The sequence below is a fragment of the Leptinotarsa decemlineata genome, unplaced genomic scaffold (assembly GCF_025532065.1).
Source record: "Leptinotarsa decemlineata unplaced genomic scaffold, Ldec_3_MD MMD2_tig00003736_RagTag_RagTag, whole genome shotgun sequence".
Classification (NCBI taxonomy): Eukaryota; Metazoa; Arthropoda; class Insecta; order Coleoptera; family Chrysomelidae; genus Leptinotarsa; species Leptinotarsa decemlineata.
Window position 1 is genome coordinate 6710593 of NW_027412593.1, and position 23443 is coordinate 6734035.

General features: G+C 34.1%; 1 protein-coding gene across 3 annotated transcripts in view; it reads right to left on the reverse strand.

The window, feature by feature from the left end:
- LOC111507951 (uncharacterized) overlaps positions 1 to 23443 on the reverse strand; it is a 353913-nt gene that overhangs the window by 317453 nt on the left and 13017 nt on the right. For 2 of the 3 annotated variants that reach the window (XM_074178365.1, XM_074178367.1), the window contains exon 2: positions 9608 to 9740. In XM_074178365.1, the coding sequence (XP_074034466.1) occupies positions 9608 to 9740 (133 nt within the window). Of the gene's footprint in view, positions 1 to 3893; positions 4282 to 9607; positions 9741 to 23443 lie in introns of those variants that run through there. The other variant, XM_074178366.1, reaches the window with a different exon arrangement.

Consider the following 23443-nt stretch of genomic DNA (forward strand, 5'->3'; position numbering starts at 1 on the left):
TGTTCAAAAACAAAAAAATTGTGAAGCCACGGCTGAAAGAATCAAAAAAATGTTCTGCTATTGATAAATTTAGAAGAGTCTTCAGTTATAGTCATGGATAATGCACAGCACTGTTAATAATAAAGCGTCGAAGAAAACTGATATACAAGAATGGTTATCAAACAATAACATTTCTTACAACAATACTTTTCTCAAACCACAATTGGTGGATTCAGTTGCGAAGTAAATGAGATTGTTATTTAATCAATACATTATAAATTGACGTTGTGGGAATAAACCACCACCTATATATGAAGCTGATATGCTTTGTTACGTAATTTATCAGCTTTGAACTGTACAAAATAAACAACTATACCAAATTGTTACGTAAACAAGGTGAAGTAAAGGGTTATGCTCACAGCTAGCCTGAACAGGGAGAGAGGGGTGAGTTCCTGAAATACTAGGTGTCACTTTAACGGGCGCCAATAGATTCAAATATTTAACCCTGACTTAAAATAAAGACATTAGAGAAATTGAATCTAATGAATCTACTCTAAAAAAAGTAACCAATTGATAATGAACTTTGGCAGGTAACAATTAGAAAGACTACGGTATCAATTAAATAGAAATATATTATATACTGGCTTATCTGTAAATATATAATGAATAAAACAAGATTTGAAATGGTTGGGGGGGTTTCGTGCACTTAGAAAACTCTCATGAGAGGGAAGAAGAGGAGTGGATGAGATTTGTATTGTACCTAGGTCTTCGTCCAGTCCCCTAAAGACATTAAATAAAACTTACATAACTAATACTGAGGACAGACAACATTTAAACAATATTCGCTGAGAGTAATTCCCCGTTGATGATTACTAAATGTAGATATTGGCCCGTGGAAGTTACGGAAAGCAAAATAAATGACCAAAACAAATTCTGCTATGCGGTATCCTTACAAAGCGACCATGAATATTACGGTATTGCGACCAGCGAATGATATATATTCTCTTCCGAGTAATTTTTATTTCCTCGAGATGATTTCAATATATGGGGTTAAACGCCTAGAAAATCATATTTATGATTGTAGTGATTTTATTATAGAAATTTGAGCTGTATAAAATATAGGAAACCTATTCAACTTAGTGAAATTATAAGAACTCACCTCCGATTACCGATTCCCTAATAATCGCGAGACGTTGACTTCCTTTTCCACCAAAAAAAATCCTCCGTAGAGACAAATCGACAGTTGATAATATAATCCTACGAATTATTCAACCAAATATCACTGTCGAAAGAAACACTGATCAATCAAAACCGCCTAAGGCGTAAAATATTCAATCAACAGAATTTAGCGTTCAAGACATTCGAACCATTTTCTTAATAAAAAAAAACTCGCCAATCCCTTTTTTGTACCCGATAGTTCCTATCGCTACAAACAAAAGGTTTCCTCGTTTCATCGAAGATGGCAGCAGCTCTCGTATGTGATATGAAAGATAATTGAAATGTATTCCTGGTTGCCTACAGAAAAATATTGGCATCAAGTGCTTCGTCTTCCACCGTATCACTGCATGTTTGATCCCATCCAACATAAATCCCGTGCTATATGGAAAGAAGCTTTAGACTAAGCTACACCTGATGTATGGGCTGAAACTATTCGACATACCAAACAAAACATAAGTTGGGTTTGACAGGAAAGATATTCAGCCTCTTATAATGAATTTTGATTCCGATGATGATTATGACGGTGATGATGACGAGTTGTAATTGAAAAATATATACAATTAAAGGAATTCAAATATAATATTTTATTTTTCATCACTCATTATGAAAATAGAGGTGAAGTGCCACCCTAATTGTATTTCAATTGAGTAAGGTGATAGTAAGTAAGGTTAATAACACTAAAATAGTGCAAATGTTGGCAACGCCGTGACTTGGTATTTCGTAACGTCATTCTCTTCTCAACTTGAATATCCTATAATAGTTTTTAGAACAGAAGGGGGAAAATTCTAAAAAATGTATTCATGCAGTTTCCCGTGATTATCATGTTCTGATTATTTTTACAATGAATTTTTATATCCCAATTTGAGTTTTTTCATTTATTCATACCTCGAAATGTTTAGCTTTTAACCAAAGTACTTTGATTTTTTGAACGGTGATCTATTGTAGAAAGTCTTTCGAAAATAGTCCTAACAATTCGAGATCTTGAGTTCAAAATTAAAAAATCTTACGGTTTTTATGTAGATTTCCGAATTGAGAAAATCTCTTATATGACAAAAGTGTTACTAATAAACGAATTACAAAAAAATTTCTTCAACGCATTACTGTTGATCCATGCATCGGAATCAACTTAAGATATATTAGTGGAAGCCAAAAGCTTTTTTTGTCATTATTATTCGTATTTTATAAGTTGGCCATATATTTGAGATTCACAACTTTTCATTTCAAATACCTGTAATACTTCTCGAGATATTTGCAAAAAACTGTTTTTGATTTTAACTGATTTGTTCCTAAGTTTTGCAATTCGTTTTTCGCGAAAATTCAACTCCTCCAAAAAATGTTCCTGATGCAATTCTGAATCGAATGGAATCCTCAATCATATTTTCGGTGATGATTGACGAAAAATGGTTGAAAAATGACTTGTTGTTCAGACTAATATGAAAATTGCACCGTACTTTCCCCAACTGAACAGATGAACCATGAAATTCGTTCAAACCGTTAAAAGAGTACTGGAAAAATCAAAAGAAAATGACAACCTCAAGGTCCATAATTTCAAACATTTTCATTAGCATATCGAACAATTCAAAATCGTTTCACATGAAGTAGACAATCATCCGCTGAAATACCCATGGATTGAAAAGTATTCTTCAACTATCATCAATAGAGACCATTATTCCAAGTATGAAATATCATTAGACAACTCTCATGAACCAATTGGAAAGACATATAACAAAAGTTGTAGGGAAGCTAGGAGAAGTTTAATTAAAAAGAAAGTCACAGGGATCGAAGGAGATTTTCAATGATATGAAATTGTTTATAGATTAATTAATGAAGTTGAACAGGCAAGTAAAAATTTAGGTTTGTGGCTTGACACCGAATCTAGATTCACCTCTTTCCATATTTTGAGACAGTTGAATCCTAACACTTTTATTGCCTAAAAAATTGAAACTCAGCCGTTGCGAGTTTCTGATACTCTCAAGACTGGCCTACTGTGATTACATTTACGGACCATATTCTGCGTCTTCAGAAAGTAAAACAAATTTGTATTCCATTTTCATATGGAATCCGGTTGGTTGAAAATGAATGCTCTTAGAGAACTGCACCTTCTTATTCGCTCATGAAATTTTGCAAACCGGACCTCCACCTTATCTGCGTGATAGACTCATTTCTCTATCTCTCAGTAATACTAGTCGCAATCGACTCCGTTCATATCAAATCATAATTCGACTATTCATACACATACTCCCTCAAATATGGCAGCTAAATTGTAGAACACCTCATCTGTAGATTTCAAACAGTTACCCCTGAAAAAACTTTTGAAAAATACTCAAAGATCTAATCCCAATAAGGCAGTAATTTAAAAGTGTATCACTTTATCAGGCTATCATAAAGGTTTGGATTTCCTAGATCTTGTTTTGACATATCACGATTGTAGGATTGTATTATTCATTCATGATACCTTGCACGTTTTGTATTGTTTTGAAATGACAGGTTTGAAAGCAGCTCTTAAAACTGAACCTCGCCCATTTTTCATTTTATCATTTTATTGTTTATTTTTATTATTATGAATAAAAACCTGTTATCATTAAAGGTAATGAGGTCTTAGAGTTCCACTAATTACGACACGAATATAAAATTATAGGATCATTCAAATGGTCCAAATTAATCCAAATCCTAAAAAATGTACTTAAAATCCTCACCCATTCGAAGAGAGATCAGAGCATCCCTTGGTATGTTTTCCATTACTAGAAGAACACCTACAACAACTGCTAACGTTCTGGCCCATATCACAATTCACAAACCATCAGTTCCTTCAAATCAATTATCACATGTTTTATGAACTGGCTTTAGTGTCCCGCTTCTCGAATGTTATGACAGCCTACTGTTTTCTCACTAAATACTTTATAAAAAGATATTATTATAATCTCAGTGAGGAAGCGTTAGTAGGCTGTGCGCTAGCAAAACAATCAGAAAAGCTGTGAATGAACGTTACGGGTTGATATTTTTCAGCTCCGTTGTCATATCTGTCAGCGGAAAAGCGGAATGAAACTTTGAAGCAGCTGTTACTGATAAAATAAAAACCACTCGAGCTGCACGCGGCCACATCAACGACTGGCAGAAAACTTGGAAAACACGTTCAAAGTTTCAAAGTTACTGGGCTTATTTCCGAAAGTATTTTTATCGGTCGCCAAGAAACGTCACTTGTTGATGCTGGATATGGCAAACATCAAAGTCACAGTGCACCTAGAAATATGTATATGATCCACAGTGTTCGTTTTAGATAAATGTGAATTACTAAAGGTATTTAATAATTACCGGATATCTGCTACGGAACATTCGAGCATAAGGTTATTCTTAAAATATCTGGCAGCGTAAATTATGTTCTATTTTAGTTGTCAAACTATGACGCGAGAATTTCATTGAATCACAGAGTTTTTATTTGAGTTCCATGATTATGTAAGAGCGAACTATATGAAAATTGGACACAAAAGACTTTCCAGGCTGTAGTGCTGAAAGATTCAACAAAGTTGACTATTTCTGACTGCTTGAAATGAATGTTTCATGGTAGTTAACGAAATGTTTATCGTGCAACATCTAGAAAGTTTGAAAGTAAAGTCCTAAGTGGAGACTCGATATATTGAGTCATCACACCACATTTTCTCTATAGAAGACTATCCCAGGCAGATCTACTGATGAGATCTACAGCGGATTGGAACAGGGATTTATAGGATATTGGGTTCTGGTATCATCTAGTTGCTTTTTTGGAAGCTGCAGAGCGAGAGAGAAAATAAATTATCCAATAGCGTTAAATGTCCCTCGTTTTTCTTGGTTATTTGTCGATGCCCTAGATGGCGTAAGAATAATTTTAGTTATATAAGTCATGATGTCGATATGAGGCTGACAAATTCTTAAAAGAATTTGATTTTTTATTTCATTCGTAAGTAGGACTTGTTCTTTACGTTTTGAATTTGGTAGGTGACTTATTACAGTACGAGTTGTTTTACGCACGATGCGACGTCATTACACTAAACGGACATATTTCGTATGATATTTTATTTTATGAATGAATTGAATTACAAACTTCATTCGGTAGTTTGTTATTTCTGTTAAGCAGAATATTTAAAACATCAAAATTAGAAGAAGAATTCTATAGTTTTTCAATGTTTCCCATTTACTGAAGTGAAAACATTTATTTCACAAGTAAAAATACCTGAAGATTATTAATAGGTATTATTGATATGAGGTCCAATGAAATGAAAAGAATTGATTTCAGATAGGAAAAATATATAAAAATGATGACTAGAAGTCTTCTTCATAGTTTTATAATATTTTTCATTCACTTAAATTGCTAATAGTATATTACGTACCAAGTAGGATAAGAAGCCTATTATCCACGAGCGAAAATTGTAAGCACGAGGCGTTAACCGGGTGCCATAATTCGCGAGTAGACGTAATTTGCCTTATTCTCGAAATGCATACTACACTTTTTCTACGACTGACCGTAGAAAGAAATGGTACAATATATTGAGATTATGGCTTCGGATAATGAACTCAGTGAGTGAGTCAGAACACAATTAAATGATTTGAAAATTGGTGACAATATTTCCTCCAACCGATTTCCTGGAGTCTTTGAAGTCTACTAGATACTCGTTAGGACAACAAGAGGATTGTTTTGAATTCTTGGGGTTCTTGTTGGATACTCTTCGTGAGCAAAACAATAGCATAATCAATACTCCTGACCACTCTGGATTGAATAATTCCATACAGTCTATCTCGTCTTGTGTTTGTACATATTTTCCTAGAAAAATCCACATTTATTTACTTTGTAGTAAAGGTTCAAGAGGTAGCAGAAACGTATGTGAATTTCTGGAACTTCAACTAGCGTTTCCTAATATGACTAATAACCAGTCCGTGCAAAGCTTATTGTTAAATCATCTGAAAATGGAACTTTTAACAGGTGATAATCGACTGTATTGCCAAACATCCGTCAAACTACTTGACTGTTATGAGAAAACATGTATAGGTGAGGCACCAGTTAAATAAAAACACTGATGATCTTTAAACATGACTCAACCTCTGACGGAAGCACTAAACTCTTACAAAGGTTCGAAATTGATGAACAGTTCAATCTAGCAAACCACCATTATAATCTTCATGCAGTCACTGTTCACTGTGGTTCTGGCGTTGAATCTGATTATTATTACGCCTTGGTCAAAGACGAAACGGACTGGTTTGAGTTTGACGATAGTCATGTCACTAAGTGTTCTGGCGATGCATTGATTTTAGTGGAGCCTCTGGAGACACCCTACATTTCGTTTTATGAGAGAGAGGATATTGGCAGCTCAAGATTTTCAGATGATGTGGTGCTGCAGGTTTTTCCGGGTTTTCCTGCAGCTGAAAAAGCAAATGCGCCACTGGAATCAATGAAGTCCCCCCGGAGCGCCAATCAATTTTTGTTGTTGTTTTATGAATTCATGATTTGTATTTTATAATTAATAAAATATTTAGATATACTTTACTTTATTAGGGTTCATTTTTGTTATAATTATGTACATTTATAGTAACATTATTACAATTATTTGATGATATTTCGCCGTCGATGTGAGAGGAAGACAGTCTCATTCCGTTTTGTTGAGAATTTTAAACAGTGGGAATACAAATGTTTTCAATACTATTTATGAGAACATTATATGTGTTTCTCATGGATGCCATAGAATTATTTACATAACTTTTGGCCACGGTCTGACTCTTTCAGCCACCATGGCGCTTTAATGCCTTATGGTCACCACCTCCATCAACTAGGATGGTTGTAGATGTTTCTGGATTTTCCAAATGTAAAAATTTGGCAATAATTTTTGGTTGGTCACCCAACTTATCAAGTCCAACAACTTGAAGAGTAATTTCCCATTTTGATAATTCAAAAAAAAATTGTAGTTATTATTTTTTGGTCTCAGGTTCATGTTCTTTTTACAAATATTATAAAAATTGTCAGAAACAATAAATAACCTTTTGGTTTTAGTTGTTGTGCCCGTTACTTTGATGTATATTTCTTGGCCCATATCTCTAATATAATCTGTATGCATATCTTTCAGTTCCTTTTTTCGGCATCTCCATGAATAACAATAATCATTGCAGCCTAAAAATAAATTTACGTTGTCACATCATTTCATTTTACCACTACCCTCCGGGAAATATTACTCATATATAATTATATTATTCACGTAAAAAAACTTCCAGCAGTTTGATTTGACCTCGGGTTATGGGAAAAATACATGCATTATATACACGCATTACCACTGAGCTTTTCTATCGATTACCGATGTGTTTGTCTGATTGTGATATGAGTACTAAACTCACTTTGTGAGTGAATTAATGAATTTGAAGAGTTTTAAATAATATAATAATGTCAAATACAAATGCGAACAGGTATTTTTTGGTCTGTGAAATATTTTCAAATCCTTTTGCTTGGCTATATAGGTCATAGAATTAACGGAAGTAAGCTTTGCTTTAGAGGCGTCTGGCAAATGAAATATGATTGGCTGTTGGCTGGTGTGGTTGAATAATTCAATTTTAACGTTTATGTTGTGTCTTAGTACTTCAAAAATTGTTTCATATTTCAATTTCATAAAAAATTAATGGAAGGAAAAAGCGGAGTTGTGTTACCTTCTAAAACAAATATTTGCCATCTGGAGCTTCCTTCCTACATGATTAAAAAAAATGTTGAAACTTCCAATAAAAAGAACAAAAAAAAAGACATTGCCTTAGCAATGGCAACCAGATACGATCCATTTCCACAAAGCTTTCTGAAATACACTTGTTACCTGCTGAAAGGATATATGCGGGTTCTATGAGTTTTCAAATTTTTTCATGAGTTCTTTGATTATTGGTTTTAGTATTTTCCATTTCATAGCGTGATAACCAGATGATTTCAGAATGTGCTTCGCATTCCCGATTCTTTTATGTTTCGTTTTTCTCACATCCAATAGCCTTGATGTTTTACCTATATGAAAGTTCACAGTGACACGGTATATTATGAATACTGTATTTTCGCTTTCATTTTGTGTCAAAAGAGATCTCAATGTGTTGTTAGTTCTGAAAGTTGTTCTTACATTATACGTATAATCGATGCGGCTCAGTTTCTCAGACTAACCGGGAACATAAGGTATGACGTTAGTTGTGAGGTGTGTGTGTCGTTGATGGGTTCCTGGTTATTATGTTATCTGTTGTGTATTACTCCCACCAACTTCATCAAGAGTTCTTTCTACAAACTGGATATGCTTTTTTCCTCCAGAACCGTTTCGTTTGATAATAGTTATTTCCTCTCGCAGATTTCGAACATAGTCAATTGCCTGGTTAATTATAAACACTTCAGGAATATTTTCATTCATTGCAATAAAACTCATTCCTAATTCGAATAGCTGAATGAATTTTTGAAAAAATTTCGCCAGGTCTAATACTATGCAAATTTAATTTGAACGTTTTTGGGAAATATTGAACCTTCATTTATTTTCATCTGGAAATATGAAAACCCATTTTTCCTGCCTAATCCGTAAACATTTGACAACATATATATTTCTCAATATCCATAATTTTTTCTATATGACCTAAAAAAAATTGATTTTTCCAAGGAATTTCCTATCTTCCTTTATAAACAGGCCACATTATTCATTTGAGATGGTCTGTTGCAAGACTTGGTTTTGACAACCACCGCAGAGTGGGAAATCGCTTCTTGTATTTTTTTTTAGCTTCAACTGCAGAGCAAGAAAATTAATTCAGAGCTCAAAAATAAAGCATTAGTTTTCAATACCAGACAGTGGATTTTTCATCTCTAAGTTTCTACGCTTTGGTATATTTCAAGAAGTTTAATGAGGGAGCCAAAAATACTGAAAAAGAAATGTGTCCCATCTTTTCAATGAAAATCAGAATGACTGTGCGTTTTCCTTGAATGTTTTTATTAAAAAAAAAATTATCGTATTTCCATTTATTCATATAATTTACTTTTCTCTTATCATGAAGGAGTGGTTGGTTGCAGATTTTATGAAATATTGTACAGAAATGATGCAAACATATTAGAAAACATTCTAATTATCTGAAAAAAGGTTGGTGGGTAACAGGATCAATTTTTTTAAACAAGTGTTTTCTTCCGACGTTTCGAATTTAATTAAATTCTTTGTCGAAGCTCGAAAAGTAGTTTTTTCGTGTTGATAATATTACTATTTTGAAAATCATCATCATATTAGATACTTATTTAAAAAAATAAAAAACATTGCAACAACCCAATTTCCGAGACAACACTAACACAAAACGACATGAAACAAACTAGTTACCAATCTTATTGGCATTGAGTAGCGTTGAACTAAGTGGAAGACAAATTCACTTTTCTAAATGTCATTGTCCATAAAATAATACTTACCACGATATTTCAGTGTCTTCAGTTATTTCATATAATTCTGCAATTAGCGTCGCTCCAGAATTCTCGACAGTCGACACACATTGTGATCCTTCATCTCGAAATCGTAGAGGGTGATTTTCTTGGGTAGTGACTCCTGGAAAAATTTTGATGAAAGATTATTTTCACAAATACTCGAAAATTTCAAATTTGTTTTCATCAAAACGTGTTCAATACAAACATAATTTAGACACTGCGAACCAATTATAGCAAACAAACGTCAAAATGGGTCATTTGAGAAGGATAATCTGAATTAATGAATGAATAATTCAGGTCAGACTGACTAATTTTTAAACTAGAGTCCTTACAATGGTGGTAACTTTCAGAAGGTGTGTATTTCAGAACAATTCCCTTAATCATTTTCCTATCTAGATATCACTACTTCTGTTACAGTTGTATAATGATGTAATCTGAGTTAAACATTAAATGTTCATTATTAATAATCAAACATGTACATTTAAAAAAGTAAATTTTCATTAACGACGCATCATTGTTGCTATCAACCACATTGTTGACTGGCCCCCTTGATCCTAAGTTACACTATCGTGACATTTTCCTCTGGTTCTAATCTCCATAACGAATGTATTTTCAAACCACCTATTCTAGTTTTAACAATGTTAGTGTCAATGTTGGTGTCATGGGAAGGCGCAGGAATATTGCTTTGTCGAAAGGGGTATAACATCAGGTTCTGGCTCAATGTGTTTCTTGGTCTCAATAAACTCATCAAAATGAGAATGTTTTTAATGAATGAAAAGTTTCTCCGATAAACTTTTCCAAAATTGTCCTTTATCAAATACGAACGAGGATATTCAGAATTGTCTATTATTTTCCCTGGAACCCAATGTTTTTCTTTCCAACACTATTCCCTTTTTTTGAAAATAGGTCTTGTCACAGATTGTTTATCATATTATTTGTATGTGAACTCAGTTTTTCAAAATCAATATCTGGTTTTTTTCAATAAAAGGTTTTTTAATACAAGTAAGGTAGTTCGCAAAAGTCTTTGATTCAGCGGTTCTGACGGTGATAAATTTATTCCAACAAGTGGAGTAGTTCTAAATTCTGATAATGCTCTATCAAAATCACTATCTGTTTCACTACTTTCACATAGAATATTCTTGCAAATACCAACTGAACGCTCAGCCAAGCCATTAGACTAAGGATATTTTGGACTTGAGGTAACTATGTCAAGATTTTCAAGATTTTCAAACTCTACACTATTGAAGGGCATACTGTCTGAAACAAATATTGTACGGACTCCATGTTCTGGAAATATAATTTTGAGTTTGTTGATAACCGTTTCAGCGGTTTCAAAATCAATTTCAACCAAGTCAATCCAAAGGCTGAAATAATCAATTAAAACTTATTATGACAGACAAGCTGTGACAAGACCTAGTTTCTTGGGTTTGGCTTCTAGCTTGTTCTCTCTAGCAGCCTCTCTTGCAGTAAAGAATCTTCTAACAGAGCAAAGTTGCATACGGAAGCAAGCATTTCAATGAATGTTACAAAGTTATTGAATAATTCACTTTCTAGTTGAGTTCTGGCAAAAAACTCATAGCGATCATAAGTTTCATTTCGCATGGGTTTACAATAGTCCTTGAAGGCTTCACTACACTATCAAAGTTACTTTTTTCTGCATCTGTTAGTCGGAAGTACCATCTAACCTGACACCATGTAACAGTTGTATAATGATGTAATTTGAGTTATTCATTTATTGTTCATCAATAATGATTAAACATGTACATTTTTATTAACGACGCATCACTGTTGCTGTCAACCACATTGTTGACTGGCCCCTTGTGCATGGAACACAGAACATACTGAATGGAACTAAAGTTCATCCTAAGTTACACTATCGTGACAACTTTCATCAACTTTTGACCTAAGGAAAACTCAAAGATGGAGCTGTTTCCGGAGACTGGAGATATAAGGCCATGAGGTCGTTATTAGTGTGGAATTCAGTATAGATTACAGTCCGATTCATGAAAAATGTAGATGTTGAATCGATCGAGACTATGCGCAGCTCGTGGATGCCACAAAGACAAGTGAAATAACAATACTCACAGAAGTTCTCAACTTCAGTGGGGAACTCTTTCATCACCACAGACTTCCACATATCTGGTCATTGGAATTTTCAGGTGAGTACAAAGTTACTGCTACGAATATGCTTCTGATACTTTACATAATAGAATGAAACTGACTGGAGCCTGTAAAATCATTAGTAGACTGAGTCTCCTTTTTGTCGTGGACCACGAGTACCTATAAGAGAGCAGCAATTGAAGCATTTCTTCCGAAAGTGCCTGTCTAAGTGGACAATGCACTTGGCTTGGTTTTCGATATCGAACGAGGTAACCACAACTCAGCCATCTCGGAACCCTGTTGAGTGACGTATGTTGAAATGGTTATGTTTACCATTAGAGTTCTTGGCGGAATGATACCCTTCTTCTTTATGAAATCTCAAGACATTTTTGGTATACCATACTATGTCAAAAGTCTTGTCAGTTTCAAATGCGAAAGGCTGTCATTCTTTTTTTCTTACGTCTTTCAGAAGATATACCTTACGAGGAGTGAGGTACTTGTCAAGTTACTGAGCAGTCGATGAAATTGGCTTGGTTGTCAACCCTGGAAGAGTGAAACTGGAATGTATCATCAAGTTGGAACATATTCTGCAGAATTACATACACGTAGTTTTATTTGAAAACATTGAAGGTTTTGGCTAATCCAAAATTCTGATCTTTGTCTTACTCAGATTGGCTTGTGTTGAAAAGCAATAGAATCATCATAGTTCGGCAGAATAAGGCCTCTCGTCCACTGGGAACGGAAAGTTGCGAACTGCGAAGCAACGATATCGTGCGAACGCCGTTCGACGACGACCACCACTTTTCTTATTTCAGAATGAGAAATGACACATCTGAATACATTAGGCCATTAGGCACGAACGATCCAAACGATCCAAACACATGGATCGGTAGGAGACCGCGTCCACTTGAGCCGTATTGTTCGTCAGTTTTCGTCCGACAGGATGCAAATTGCGATGGGACATTCTCTTTCAATCCATTGCTCAGCATAATCATTATCTAACCATTGTTTAACTGGAACTACATTATGAGAAGGTGCCCCATCATGTTGAAAAAGTAAAAAAAAATCTATAAACATAAATTGCCTTGTATGTCTTTTATATTCGCGAAATATGCGTTATTTCGTGCAGTAATCTTGAGCGATCCCTTTTTTAATTGTGACAGTACCAGTTTCTTGAAATTTTTCTACTAGTCGGCGAATGTACACGTGACTTACATTTCTTTCCGGGTGCCTCTGGTGATAGATATCGATATACGGTTTTCACCATCGAGTTTGTAATTGAAGTCGACTGTCAGACATAGCCATCAGTTATTATCTATCTACTTGTGATACACTGTTTGGATCCTTTGGTGTAGTAATGAATATTACTGAAATTTCATCCCAACACCAAACCGTTATTTTTAACACTTCGACATGTGTTCCGATCATCAAATGAGCATCTGCAAGAGGAAGATTGAACTTCTTGAAGATGACAACTCTGTAGACTGTAGACTTCTTTATCATTTGACATATTTCAATTATGATTACAATGCATCCCAATAGCAGGACATATTAAAGCCGGTCTAGAATATTGCGTTACCAGAAAGAATCCTATGGGTACTTTTATACCAACTTATAACGAAGTCGCTTCTCTGTGAGAAGTGATCACTATGCTCTTCAGTGGATGACTTCCACTAATTTCACGAACAGGAACTCATCACCTTTCCATATGCAGGTAACCTTTCCGAAAATGAAAATTATTTTCATTTTGCAGAACCATATTTTCAAACAGCATACCTCCTATCTGAATTCATAAAAGCCGTACAAGAACACTCAGCAAATGGTCTTCCTCCGTGTTTCTTTGAAAGATTTTTGACAGCTAGCGTAGACTGACCGATATATTTTTGTCACAGTCCTCACTGGTTTTTTATATGTCCCCGACTTTACATTTTAAAACGTCTTGTCTTAGGGAAACCCAACATATATCGAAGTAAACAAGAATTTTGAAGGCTACTTTCACGTTCAACTTTTTGAAAATGCAATCATTCTCTACTTCAGTAGCATGAAAATCTGACATTTTCGAGAGATATCATATGATCTTTCAAAAATATAACATGGGCTTGCGTTTTATAAGTTCAGCAGGGAAACTGTCTTCAATTTCCATTCTGATAATATTGTTTCAAAATATCTGATAAAAAAAGGAGGCAAGTAACAAATCACAAAAATATAAGGACATAAGCTTTTACGGTCGGAGTCAAGATTGAAAAAAACAAAACGTGTGTTGGTAGACTGAAGTTCAGTTGCATCTTTTAATAAACTACAACTTACGATTTGATCTCCACAAACTTTATTTGAGAAATATATCACGACATGTTTCGCTGACACAGTAGCTTCTTCAACAGTGATTCAGTGTTCCTCAATGATATATCCCAAATAAAGTTTGTGGAGATCAAATCGTAAGGTGTAGTTTATGAAGTTACTATGGATCATACCAATCGTTTCGTTTGCTACTGTGGCAGGTATCATCAGTAATATGTGCGTTGACTGCGAGGACGAAGGTTGCAATTTTTTATGTTGGTTCAATCGTTTCGAACATATCTTTTAGATTTTTAACTGTTTAGCATTTTCAGTTTATTGGTGAGATGCATAAAAGCTAAAACTGTATAGAAGCAAACATGAGCTGTAATCCATTATTAAAGATACCATCACCAAACTATTCTCAAGTGAGAACGAAAAACCATAGCAACTAGGATCGAACAAAAAACAAAGCAACTTGAAAAAGAAGTAAGAACCATGGAAGATAAAATAAAACGATTAGAGATGAAAATCGATTCCGTCCGACAATAAGAACCAATTGGTAATATATGTATATATGGGGTGGATGAAGAAACCGGGAAGAACCTGAACAATAAAGTAGCGAAATTGTGAAACTAGAATATGGACCCTTCCCTACAGAAGGAGCACTAATTAGACATTTACAGAATAGGCAAAATCAATAATTTTCTTCGAAGTAAAACAAGACCAGTCATAGTTTAAAAAAAAACTGTTTTAGAATCTGTTTTTCCATTAATCAGCTGCCGCCCCCATACGAACGACAACTCTCAGAAGTTGAGAAACTTGTGCGAGCTAAGGACTAACGGAGTCTTACCTTTTAACGTGTGATTCCTAACACGTAAAACTAACATCCTACGACCATAAACTGTTCCTACTGAAGAACGTGAAGAAACTGAAACCTGGTGAAAAGCAGACAAACCTTACTAATGAAAAGTAAAGATATTTTCGGAAAACTAAATACATGGGCTTTCAATGTACAAATTTACAAATTCTATGTGGAAATTGAGGAAAAAACTTGAAAAATCTATAGCCATCGAGATATAGAAATATACTCTTCCAGCTAAAAAGTTAAATGGAGGAGCTTGATTAGAATGATTTGAATATATTGATTTTGAATTTCATATTTTTATTGTCAATATAGTTTCTCATTAGTATATTAATTTCTCATCAATGACCGATTTTTTCAATGAGTTGGATAAACATGCGGAGAGGGAAGCAACAGTATATATTGGTATAGTCGAACGGTTCAGTTGTAAGCATTTATTTAATATTATTCATCTGAACACTAGAAGTTTGAAGAAAAATCGATGAATTGTTCTTGTACTTGAAGTCTATTTCTGTTAACAATTCAGATTTAATTGTAATCTCGGAATCATGGAGAGTGGACGACATAAGTAAATTTGAAATACCAAATTTTAATAGTGTATAACGAATCCTACTTTATTCAGAACGACGCGTCGGTGTGGTTGTCTACATAAAAAATAATCTAGATTACATAACCGATGTTGAACATTTTAGTGAAACTAAAACTTTAGAATTTCTGTATACATTAGAGAACACGCCATTCATACTAACGACATGCTACCGATATGCTAAGAGAATCAGAGAACTACTTCACGCAACAAGCTAGTGCCGATGTGAAAATTTTCATCAATATCCTGGATACCACTGACAAAAAGGTACATTTGTATTATGGCACATCAAGGATTTATTTTTTATAAACATCTTCGACTTTGATAATAATAATAATAATTTGTTCACAGCAATATAGGGTACAGATTGTGTGCTACCTGTGTGTGGATATATACATATATGGCTAATTTAAAGTAGTATAACAATATAACATTCAGAGTAGAATTAGAGGTCCAAATATAAAAAGAAAATCTAAAATTGATTTATATGTAGAATGTATATACATGTTTAAGTTACTATATAAAAATAACTATTAAAATTCCAATCTAAAAATGAACGAATATAAAGAATTTATGATATCATCACGCTTAAATATATGTGTACATGTGAGTGGTCTATGTGTGTATTGAAAATGTGAATTTTCCATCATGGGAATTTATGGTGAACAATCAATATAGTAGTTAACAAAATTATTGTTTTTCTATTTTTTTTATTTTTTTTTTCAGTTTTCAATTAGTTCACGAGTCTCATATCGATCAGATTGTTTCGTGAAGAGTTTTATTCCTTTCTTGAATCTGAATTTGGGAGTCTCGTTTTTCAATTCTTTAGGAAGTATATTAAATGCCTTTGGAGCTAGGACTCTATAACAGTTTTGACCAATTTATTTGGATGCGAAGGGTATTGAGAGGTCACCAATTTGCCTCGTTGTATAAGCATGAGATGGTTTCTGGAGTTCTTTTTTATTCAAGAACTGTGTTGTAGTTATGCTAATGAAAAATAATTGTCTCAGATCAAACATATTAGACTCTTCATAAAGAGCGTCGCTTGAATATCTATTATTTCTGTTTAGAATCATTCTCAGAAAACGTTTTTGTGACACTTCAAGATGTTTGAGGTGACTTTTAGAGACTCCTTCCCATCCTATAATCCCGTAGTTCAAATGAGATTCTGCTAAACTCATATATATATATATATATATATATATATATATATATATATATATATATATATATATATATATATATATATATATATATATAATTTCAAGTTGTTTTGTATCGAATATTCCTGAAAGTTTTTTGAATCTGTACAAAATACATCGGAGTTTTTTTACCAGATATTCTACCGCTGAGTTCTATTTCAAATGTCTATCAATTATGGTTCCAAGGTATATGATTTTATCTGCTGAGACTATGGTGACGTTATCATCCAATGTAATTTGATTGAAATGTGGAAGACCTGTTTTGTTGCTGCAAAAAGGCAAGTAAACGGTTTTCTTTAGGTTTATCGGAAGCAGTCTATGATTCAGCCATTTTATAATGCGAGGAAAGTCATTTTCAATTTTTTTCTTCAGTTTTTGCCAGGTTTCAGCTTCGTATATAATGACAGTATCATCTGCGAAATTTATCATTTCACAGTCTCCTTTTGTGAAGAAGAGATTGTTCACATACATCATGAAGAGAATTGGCCCCAACACCGTACCTTGAGGTACACCACATGTAATTGATTTTTCTTCACTGATGTGGTTTTGTTCTGCCAGTCAAGTATGACGTCATTAGACTATGCGCTGTACCACGTACACCCACGTCTTCTAAGACTTCTAGGAGAACTGAGTGATCGACAGTGTCGAAGGCTTTTGCCAAGTCTATAAAAACTCCTATTGTTGGTTTCTTTGTATCAATTGCACAGTAAATTGTTGTTGTTAATGCCCTAATAGCTTCTTGTGTCGATTTTCCTTCTCTAAAACCAAATTGTGATGCTGATAGAATATAGTGTTTTTTAAAAAATGAATTTAATCTTTCCTTTATTATTTTCTCAATTATTTTGCTGAAGTTAGATATCAATGCAATAGGGCGATAATTAGACATTTCGGTTTTATTGCCATTTTTGTATATTGGTATGACTGTAGATGTTTTAAGTATAGAAGGAAAGATGCCAGTATCAAATAAATTATTGATGATATGGACAAGAGGAGGAGTGATGTATTCTGCAATAATTTTCAGTTTTTCTGCTTTGAAGCCATCGGGTCCCGCCGATTTTTTGTTCTTCAGTTGCGAAATCATGTATTTGACTTCTATATCATCAGTTGGAAATAAAAAAAGTGATGCATTATTGGTTTTTTCATTTTTTTTACATTCATCAATTTATTTAATTTTTTTGGCTAATTCTGATCCGACATTGGTGTAATGATCATTAAAGATATTTGCTATGTCCAATGGGTCATTTGATACATATTCATCATTCAATTTAATACAGTTCATGTCTGTTAAGATGGGACTTGTGATTATTTCATTGACAGTTTTACACAATACCTTTAAGTTCTCTTTGTTTGCCTGAATTTTATTTTTGTAAAAGTCTATTTTTGTTTTTTATCATAATTTTATGAAAATGTCCAATGAAAGTTTCAAGGGAAAATTTTGTTTCAACTCTTCAATATTCACCTTAAACTTGACTGATCATTATATGTTGTTATTATCTATCGAATTTCTCAGTCAAAAAATTGAGTACACAAAGAAACAAGAAAAACTATATAAAATATTTCAAATTCGAAAAACATATTTCGAAAGAAAAATGGGATGCTGTGCTAACAACAGAGGATCCAAAGTTAGCCTAAAACTAATTTATGAACGAAATATCTAAAATCATTGCAAGATGTAGCAAGACAATTGAAAACAAAAATAATAAAAATCAGAAAAAAATTGAAACCATGGATGACACAGGGTCTACTTTATTCAATCAGACACAGATATCTTCTGAAGAATAAGTTCAATGAATCTAAAACTCTAAATTTCAAAATAGATAATAAAACCTACAGAAATGATCTCAACTCACTTCTTAAAACAACTTGAAATGATTACTATACGAATAAAATGAAAGAGACAAATAAAAATAAAAAAAAATCTGGTAGCAAATTAATAAAATAACAAATAAAAAACCTCACTCTGGTAACAGAACCCAATATTTGTTTGAAGGTGATTGACAATGTTTCATGATAAATTTCATTAGTTCGGACTTCCATTGTCTAATATTATATAAAATTATTTGAAATCCCTGAAATAACTAAAAACAAAAGAATTAAAAACTAAAGAAGAAGATTAAAAATGAATAGCTGAAAAAAACTATTATATGAAACAAAAAACCTGAAATAAAATAAAAGTGAAATAAAATACAAGTGAAATTGAACAAATTCAACGAAAAATAAATAAAATTTAATTAAAAAGTAAAGAGATTCCAAGCCAAATTAATTCACGACATTTCGATTGTTAGTATTCACAATCATCTTCGGGTTATGACTGGACCTATTCCTCCATGAGCTGACTATTTATAGGTCATTTGGATACTTTTACTTATCTCTGCTTTCCTTTTTCCTCTTCACTGGTTAGTGGGAGAGGATCGTTTGGCGAGAGTTGGCCATTTTTCGCTTGATTATGAGTTTTTATATGTTGTGTATTTCTACCCTAGCTTGGCTGAAAACATTGTTGGATAATATGTATGCGGCTTCTTTGAATTTCCTCCTAAACCAATGTTCCTATTTGTGTATGATATCAGCTTGGAGACATTCGATGTTATGTTGATGGGTCCTAACATGCTCTGCAGGTTCTGATGTAGTACTTGGATCAAATTCTTCGTATCTTTTTCGATAATCCTCTGATGTAGGGAAGTGCAAGCACTGGTTGTGACGGCTTCTCGTCTTTTCGGGGCTCCTGCTGTCTTTTAGCCAAAGTCTGTTCCACCATCGCTTTGGAGTAGCTATTTCGTTGAAGATCATTTTTGATGATGTCTAGTTCCTTCTCGAGACCTTCCTTCGTATTTCAAAGTCCGAAAGCACGCTCTAATAGAGTTTTGATGAATCCACTCCCAGTTGATTAATGGTGGTTGAATTCGTGGTTCAGATACTGTCCCGTGTGAGTGGGACTGCCAATAGGATCGCCACTTTCACCAGTCATAGCCAACATATATATGAATTGGTTTAAAACTCTGGCCATTGAAGGAGCCCTCAAGAAACCTCGTGTCTGGTTGAGATACGTTGATGACACCTTCATAATATGGAACCATGGGAATACTGAACTAAACACCTTCCTGAAACACATCAACAGCGTAAAACCTTCCATCACTCTCACAATAGAGAAGAAAGCTCACAACGAATTGCCATTCTTGGACGTGTTGGTAAAGAGGACCGACACTTATTGGGAAACATCTGTATAACGAAAACTCACTCACACGGGACAGTACCTGAACCACGAATCCAATCACCATCAATCGACTAAAAGAAGAATCATCAAAACTCTTGTAGGATGTGCTTCCGGAATTTGTAATAAGACGAAAGATCTCGAGAAGGGACTAGACATCATCAAAAATGATCTTCAACGAAATAACTACTCCAAAGCGATGGTGGAACAGACTTTGGCTAAAAGACAGCAGGAGCCCCGAAAGGACGAGAAGCCGTCACAACCAGTCCTTGCACTTCCCTACATCAGAGGATTATCAAAAAAGATACGAAGAATCAGAACGTGCGTCAGATCCGGAAACACTATCCATAGCAGCCTCACGCAAACCAGGCCACCAAACGAGAACTACGATTCCAAGAATTGCATTTACCGGATATCCTGTGAGTGCAGGAAATCCTATATCGTTGAAACGAAGAGTTCATTGAATGTTTGCATTGCCGAGCATAAGTCTGAAAGTTACTTCTTTGCATGATCTACACATCCATGTTTATAGTTACTTATTTTCAAATTGATTACTTCCTTCCTTTATTTGGAAGAGTCCCTCATCCTTTTTTTTTGTATCAAGATGGAGTAGTAGAAAGCCACAAACTTTCTTTCCCATATGGGAACACATAATCAAGCGTACTCAACTGACTTACAAATAGTCAACTCACGGAGGAATCGGTCCAGTCATCACTCGAAGACGATTGTGGATACTAACAATCGAAACGTCGTGAATTAACTTGGCTTGGAATCTCTCAACTTTTTAATTTTATTTCATTTATTTTTTGTTCAATTTTTTCAATTTTACTTGTATTTTATTTCACTATTATTTCATTTCAGGTTTTTTGCTCATTATAATTGTTTTTTTCAGCTTTTCATTTTTATGCTTCTTCAATTTCTTAGTTCTCCTTCAGTTATTTCAGGGATTTCAAATCATTTTATGTAATATCAGACAATGGAAGTCCGTACTAATGAAATTCAGAACCCAATATGATATAATTGATAAAAAGACAAAATGTCCTAAACAAAGCTGATTATTTCAATAATTTTTTTACTAATATCAGCCTGAATATGGCAAATGAGATAGATAAAACAACTACCCCAATCCCCGAACGGATGCGGTGGAGAGTCGAATAGACCCACTCATTTAGGATCTAACCCATCCTCAATCAGCAAATTAATATTCCAAGAGTCCTTATTTCTCCATCCAGTTACACGCAATGAATTAGTAAATCTGATTTCTCTTTTAAAAAAGCAAACTGGCCCTGATAGAGTGCCTGTTTATTTGATAATACTTTCTTGATACTTACTCGTACTTGATACTGGATTCAGAGAAAATAGGTCAACTGAAAACGACGTTTTTCACCTAGTAAATAAAATACTGAGCAACGCTAATGAAAAGAAAAAATGTCTAGCGGTATTTTCAGATTTGGCCAAAGCCTCCGACACAGTCAGTCATGATTTTTGTTATAGAGGTTAGAAAATATGTGGGTGAGAGGTAAGTTTTCAGAATTATTAGCTAATTATTTACAAGGCCGAACCCAAAGGGTCAAAATAAACGACACTCATAGCCAGATACAATCAGTCGCCATGGGTGTTCCCCAGGACTCAATTCTGTTTCCAATATATATTAACAGCATTTACAACCTTAAGAACGTTGATGGTGATATTGTTTTATTTGCTGATGACACAGCATTGATTTTCTATGGTGACACATGGGACTCTACTTATGCAGAAGCACATAACGGATTAATCATTATACTCTCCCGGCGGAATTCTAGTCTCCCGAGTCTAAACATCGACATAACAAAATTCCTTACCTTCTCACCAGCAATAAGTGTTTAACCACTACAGAAAACCGTTTTCATACACACCCCCATTTATCAAACTCATATAATGTTCCTGTCGACGTACAGAAAAAACTCATTCAATAAAATATATGGGTGTGATGCTTGACCAACATGTACGTTGGGACAAACATGCAGATTTTCCCGTGAAAAGACTCAGAAACTTATTTTCAAATTCTGCCAACTCGGAATCTAACTAAATAATCATTTATTACTAATTTAGCTTAATCAGTTATAAGGTACTGTATTATTGTTTGGGATGGATTGAATAAATCACACTTATATAATCTTTAAGTAATTCAAAACACATTGGTTAAAATAGTACTGAAAGAAGATAGAAGACGTCCAAATGTGTACTTTGGATGTTGAACTCACCTCTTACATAATATATGACACACATACACAACACCCGAGCCAGATCCGAGAGAACAATTAGTGTTCCTTTCTGTAAAAATGTATACACCCAAAGGTTTCTTACTTACTTCGGACCGAAACTTGTCAATCAAGTTCCCATTGAACTGAGAAATATAAAAAATATCAATAAGTGCAAGAAAACAATTAGATCCTTCGTTGATCACAACTTTGATTTCTCAGAGGAAACATTTTAATCAATCCACTGAATTATGCCTGAATGATTTTTATCTCACTTAGACCTGCCTCCTTTCGCCTGATTGTCTGGTCCAATCCTCCTGGGGGTTGATCATTGATTTATAATAATTTCTAATAATACTTATTTCTTACTAAAAAGAATAATAGTTATTTTTTCCTACTTATATTCATGGTTGTGTGAAGATCTAGGAAAAAATGCAACACAAACTTTGCTTACGCGTATCCCAAGAACTGAACACCACCACTAAATTTATTCATTTATTTTTTTTGAATTTACTGTAATCATTATGAATTATCTATCAAAGGAAGAAATATGTATCTGAATTGAATGAATTGATTGATTGATTGTTTTACGTGATCAACGATTTTCTGCTATCAAAAACAATGGATCAAAGAATGTGCATCAAATTTTGTGTGAAAAATCAAATCAACTGCTCAAAAACAATTAAATGTTGACAGTGACATAAGGTGATTGTACTCTGAATCAAAAAAATGTTTATAAGTGGTACAAGCTTTTCATAGGAGGTCCAGAAGATGTGAATGACGACGCTCGCCCTGGACGCCCCAGCACATCAACAACCGATGAAAATGTTGAGAAAATGAAGAAAATTGTTACGGAGAATCTTCGAAGTTGATGAGGATATCGGCATATCGGTTGGCTCATGCGCAATTTGGGCATGAGCACCGCTCAGGAATTGTTGAATGACATCAACGGCAATCCAGATTTTCTTGAAAGGGTCATAACTGGTGACAAATTAGTTCGATCAAATATCAATGTTATGCTGTTTCCTTCTATTACCGTGACGTAGTGCACGGTCAATAAGAAGTATTATCTTGAATTTATACGCCACTTGCGAAAAGTAATTCGGAGAAAATGTCCGGTAATGTGGGAAAAAAATCATGACTTTTGATCACGATATTGCACTTGCACAGTCATGCCTCAGCTACCTTATTCACCAGATTTGGCCTCCTGCAACTTCATCTTGCGATGATTGAGCAGATGAAAACCGAATCGCTGTGAGAGCTCAAAAACATTTCAAAAAATGCATATTAGAATTGCTTCGGGAATTGGAAAGAAACGCTGGCATGAGTGTGATAAATCTTAGAGAAAC